At 61.9% G+C, this 5,148-nt stretch overlaps 1 protein-coding gene across 1 annotated transcript; it reads right to left on the bottom strand.

Moving 5' to 3' along the window:
- Window positions 1-1,673: 1,673 nt before the first annotated feature.
- Window positions 1,674-5,079, bottom strand: MNEG_11064 (hypothetical protein; the record flags this gene model as incomplete). Its single annotated transcript, XM_014040463.1, has 6 exons — window positions 1,674-1,815; window positions 2,043-2,251; window positions 2,614-3,523; window positions 4,002-4,099; window positions 4,505-4,609; window positions 5,014-5,079. 6 exons carry the CDS (start codon window positions 5,077-5,079, stop codon window positions 1,674-1,676), a joined length of 1,530 nt encoding a protein of 509 aa, XP_013895917.1.
- Between the last annotated feature and the right edge of the window lie 69 nt (window positions 5,080-5,148).

The raw sequence follows: 5,148 nt of genomic DNA, 5'->3' as shown, positions 1-5,148 counted from the left end.
TGAACTGTGCATTTGACATGAGTCTGAGGTGCATCGAGGTGCATTTGAGAATTGTCTGATGAGCTGGACCCGACAATGGCAATTTTGGCAGTGATAGGCTGCTGCTTGCTGCTATTATTGCAAGCATCCGTCCGTCCCTATGCTCAGCAGGGTTTTTGTAAGCATTACTACCAGGTCGCCGTCCCGCGGGTTGAGTCACCCTGCAACGAGTGTAAAACATCCTCATTCTCAGCGAAGCGGTTGGTGGCCTGAATGCAGAACTTGGAGGTGCAGGTGCGTACAAACAGCCATGTTCCACTTTGCTTTGACGATGTATGGCAGTGGTGATATTTGGCCGGCAGCAGCCTGGCTGCATATCGCTTGGACAGCAACAGCCTGACTGTATGGCGCCTGGACTTTTTGGGACATCGCCGCCAATTTTCTTTGTGTCTTACAATTATGGCAGCTCACTCAATATACGTATAATTCAAACACATGCAGATGTATGATGAAATGCAAGATTTAAAACCCTTGATACGGAGCCGCAGCCCGCACGCAGACAGCCATTTGCAGCCAGGTGCTTCATACAGACGTATATATACTGCAGCCAAGCCAGCCCACTTGCCATCGCATGGCGGTCTGCACACGATGGTTGATGGCGGGCTCGCCGCCGCTCACTCGCACGTGGGTCTGAAAAATGTCTTGAATCAGCAACAGCATCAAATACGGCACGTCCGCCCATGCAGCAAATGCGAGATGGCGCCCCAGTCCAACGCTGCGCGCTGTTTGTGTGTTGCGGGTCCGTGGCCATGAAACAACCCGCGCGCCAGGAGCCATCCATTAATAAAATTTTTAGTCAGTGTGCCTCAAAAAGCAGGGAACGCCGTGCTTGCATCTTCCCCCAGGCCGCAGGGACCTCGGGCGGTTGTCATGGAAACGTGTCAGCAGCAGCAAGTTTGCAACCCACGAGGATGATATCAGGGAGCGTTCACAACCAGCGTGCGGCGTGGAGCGATAAGGCATACGTATGCGCGCCTTCTCTGCCTCCTGCCGCACAGCCTTGGCCCAGGAGTGTGAGCTGGTTTCGTTGGCTTCGAAAGGGCGCGCTCTCACCCAAGGTTGGGCCAGTGCTGTACGCGGCGCGAGGGAACCGGTGGCAAGTGGGGCAACGGCTTGTTGCTGCGGCGGGCCGGGTCTGCAGTGGGGCGGAGCCCTCACCTGGCAGTTGGTGTGGCCAGCGTCAGACGCGGCAGAGCGCCTGCACAGCCAAGCAGCAAGGGCAAGTGCAGCGCGCGAGGGCGCAAGAAAGGGGAGAAGGGAGGGTGCAAAACGTGCATGGCCGCCACGTGAGGACGGCAACATGGGTGCATTGCTTGGGATAGAGGCACCAGGCGCCGCCTGCAGCCTGCTTTTGTCACCCTGCTCACAGAGTGTCGCGGAAGCTTTAAGGATTGACCAATTGCACGTACGATGGGTTGATGAGTCAAGAGGTCGCTCGTGTGCATACGTGCATGTTTGTGCTTGCCGGTGCGTCAGCGCGGGTGTACGCACACCCAGGTTGTGGACCTTTCAATCGATGCTCTGGTGCGAGGGCAGTATCCGCACAGGCGGTCTCACTCACGCCCCCGGCTCAGAGCCGCGCAGCTTCCAGGCTGGCCCGGACGCCTCGTCAGATCGAATCGTCTCTTGTCAGATCACTCCACGATTCTGATGTCGACGCCGTGCTCTTGTGCGAGTGTCTCGAGGGCGATGATGAAGCGGGCCTGGAGGGCTTCGAGGGGCTCCCCGGGCAGGGGCATCACGGGGTGGCCAAAAACGACCTTCAGAGGCCGCGGCCTGCGGGTAGCGATGAAGTATGGTTGCGAATGTGGTGAAGTCAGGTGTGGGCGAGGGCGAGCCCGGAGTGTTGACCGACCCTGTGAGGGACACGAGCATGCAGGGATGAGCCAAGGTGCTACAGACACCTCAATCAGGTATGCATGCCCCCTAAACCCATAACTGCATTTGGCACGCAGGCAGTGGCGCATGCAGCGCACGAGGGCTCGCCGTAGCCATGCACTCACCTGTAGCAGATCAGCCACCGCAGCATCACTGCGCCCGTGCCTCCCACGCCAGTAACCTCGGGCTCCCCGACGCCCAGCACCGGCACCAGCGGGGTGCCAACCTCGGCCGCAAGCTTGATGAATCCGAGGCGCCGCCGCAGGACCAGATCGTAGGTGCCCATCAGCTTCGCCTCGCGCCAGCCGCCGGGGCAGATCGTGATGGAGGAGCCCTGACAGGGTCACAAGGGGCATTGGACCGCGCAGAGATTGGCCCTAACTGGGGGCTTGCGGGCTGTGCGTGGTGCGGGCCAGGAGAGTGTGGTTTGGTGCCGTCAACACGGGCACGGCATTCGCAGCCTCGGATAGTGGGGCCTCTGTCAGCCTCAAATGGCCCATGCGCTTTGTTGAGCGTGCGGGGCGAATCGCCTCTGCGTCAGAGTCGTCAACCCAAACCTCGGCCGCGGATCAACACCGTGCCCGTGCACTGCACCGCCCTGCCACAAGGGAACGCCCTGCCTTGGAACCCGCCTGGGCCAGGCAGAACCTGAGCCGCCCCTTAAGCAGAAGGTCCCTCGCTCATCAGCATGCGTACCTGAGGGGACTGCAGGATCGACTTGAGGTTGCCATATGACGCGTCAGTGCAGCCCGCCAACAGCAGCGCCTGCTGCATCACCGGCACCCGCAGCACCGGGCTGCCGACCGCGAGCCTCACACCGCCCGGCAGCGCCGACATGGGGCCGAGTCGGCCGGCGGCCGCGAAGGTATGCAGCGCGCCGCGCGCGAGGAAGCCCTGGGGGCAGTAGGCGAAAATGAAGCGCTGTTGCTGCTGCTGCTGCGGCTGGGGCACTGACTGCGCCATGCGAGCCGGAGATGCAAGTGCCGCGCCTGTGTCAGACCCAAGTGAAAAGTCAGACGTCCCAGAGAACTCGGATGTGAGGTACGACGAGCCGTCGCTCCGGAGGCTGGGCGCGGCGAACGAGCTCCAGCGGCGACTCAGGCCAAAGGACGGGGCCGGGGGCAGCAGCGCCTCGCCGGCCGCGGCGTGGTGCGCATCTGTGCACACGTGTGCGTGCGCCTGCTGCGGGCGCTCCCAAAGGGAGCTCTCGTCGCTGCCGAGGCTCTCGCTGCGCTCGAAAGCCTCGCGCGGCGGCGCGGCGTGCGCCGCGGCCTTCGCGAACTGCCGGCGCGCCTCCTCAGATGCCGCGGCGGCGTCGAACGCGCCGGGCGCGCCGGGCGGCGCGTAGCCAACGCCGTACTCGCGCCGCAGCCAGTCCCAGATGCCGAGGCTCGTCACAAACGCGGCCGCGCGGCCACCAAGCAATGCACAAGGGATCGACAAGGGCGTGAAGACGTGGGCAGCCAGGATTGCTGCAAACACCGCCGGCTGAAGATAAGCAAAGTAGGCGGTGCCCCAGATCACGGCGAAGTATCCGAGGTTAAGGGCCATTAGGTGCAGCGGGTGGTGGGGCTCAGGAGGGGATGCCACCTGGAAGAGGTCGTCCCTGGGGTGTTGGGGTTTATGGTTTCATGGGATGGGATCAGGAGATTAGGGTTTGGTGATTGGAAACTTGGGGGCTTGGAAACTGTCTCAAAGTTGGGAGCTGCTGCGTACAGTAAGCCAAGCAAATCAGGCCGTAGCTCGATGAGGGCGGTCAGCATGAGAGCAAGCGGGTTAGGTGGGGATCAGGGTTGAGCTGGACGGGGTGGGTTGGGTTAAGAGGTGGGAGCGGCTGGATGCCGCATGCAATGCCCTCGTGATGCAGGTTCAGGGCCGTGCACTTTCACAGGCCCATGCACTAGCTTCCCCCCCCCCCGCCCCCCCGCAAGCCGGCTGGCCACCTGGCTACAACAGGCTTTGTGGCCTTCAAGGCACATGCAGGCCCAGGGGTCCCTGGCGCCCACATGCGGGTTCTGACGCCATCCCCGATAGCCCACCCCAAACCGGGCCCCACGCGTCAATGGTGCCGCCCACCCCCTCACCAGTAGGTGAAGAACAGCGAGTAGTTGGAGTTGGGGCGCAGGTGGTGGGTTTGGTGGTCCATCGGCCGCGCCGAGTTCGCAACACACAGGGCCACAGCCTGCGGGGGTGTGGCAGGGCCAGACGGGATTGTGAGATCGACAGACTCACCAGTGTGCGAACGGCACCCAGAGGAGGGCAGCAAGAGCATGTGGGGCGATGTTGTGAAACGCGGATGTGTCGCTTCAGGGTGCTGCCAGCTCGCTGCTCCCAGCCGCCCCGACCGCTGCAGCTGGGTCTACAGGATCGGCCTCTGCGCAGGCCACCTTCGGCAAGGCCGCTGAGGACGACCAGCTGATGCATCAGCTTATGTATCAGCTTCTGTTTTGCGCCCCTGCGAGCGAAAAGCAGCAAGCACCCTGTGCTGTCCAGCTGGAAGCGGCGCGCCGTGCCTTCCGGCGGTGTCCGCGGTCCGAGTTTCGGTCCTGGACACAACGGTCAAGTCAAACCAAGTTGACCGTCTCACCAGGAAAGGGTTGAGGAGGGTGAACAGGGCATCTGGCACGATATTGTCGTTCGTCAGGTGGAAGCCGCTGTGGCCCAAGATGAAGATGTACAGCGTGGTGTGGGCCTGGCGGGAAAATTGTGTGGGCGTGTGTGTGTGTGTGTGTGTGTGTGTGTGTGTGTGTGTGTGTACATGTGTGTGTGTGTGTCCGGTAATGTGAATTTGCCAAGCAAGGTTCGGTAAGCATTTTAGGATGGCGGGTATTGATTGCGGAGTGCAGCGATAACAGCAGCGGCTTGGGAACTTGGATGGGTGGTCGTGCAGTGCAGCCATGCGGATGCGTGTCGCATGGGGCGACGGCGGTGCCGCACCAAGAGGCTTTCTGCCGGGACGCCTCTCAGACGATATGCTTCTCAGACGATCATGGCGTCCTGACCGCCGCCGTTCTGAACCAAACTCCCACACCCACAAAAGCTCACACCTGGCAGCTTTCAGCAATGTGGCGGGACATAATTTCGCCCCATGCTCACCGGGACGAAGACATACCACCAGCTGCGGCCCAGCCAGTGCCAGGCGATCAGCACGAGGAAGGCCATGGGCAGGCCGACAAAGAAGACGCCCTCCTGGGCCGTCACCCAGCTGATTGTGTGCCGTGAGGGTGGGCG

Source organism: Monoraphidium neglectum (assembly GCF_000611645.1).
Source record: "Monoraphidium neglectum strain SAG 48.87 unplaced genomic scaffold scaffold02576, whole genome shotgun sequence".
Classification (NCBI taxonomy): Eukaryota; Viridiplantae; Chlorophyta; class Chlorophyceae; order Sphaeropleales; family Selenastraceae; genus Monoraphidium; species Monoraphidium neglectum.
The sequence above is the reverse complement of the archived record's forward strand: the minus strand, read 5'-3'. Positions and strand labels throughout refer to the sequence as shown.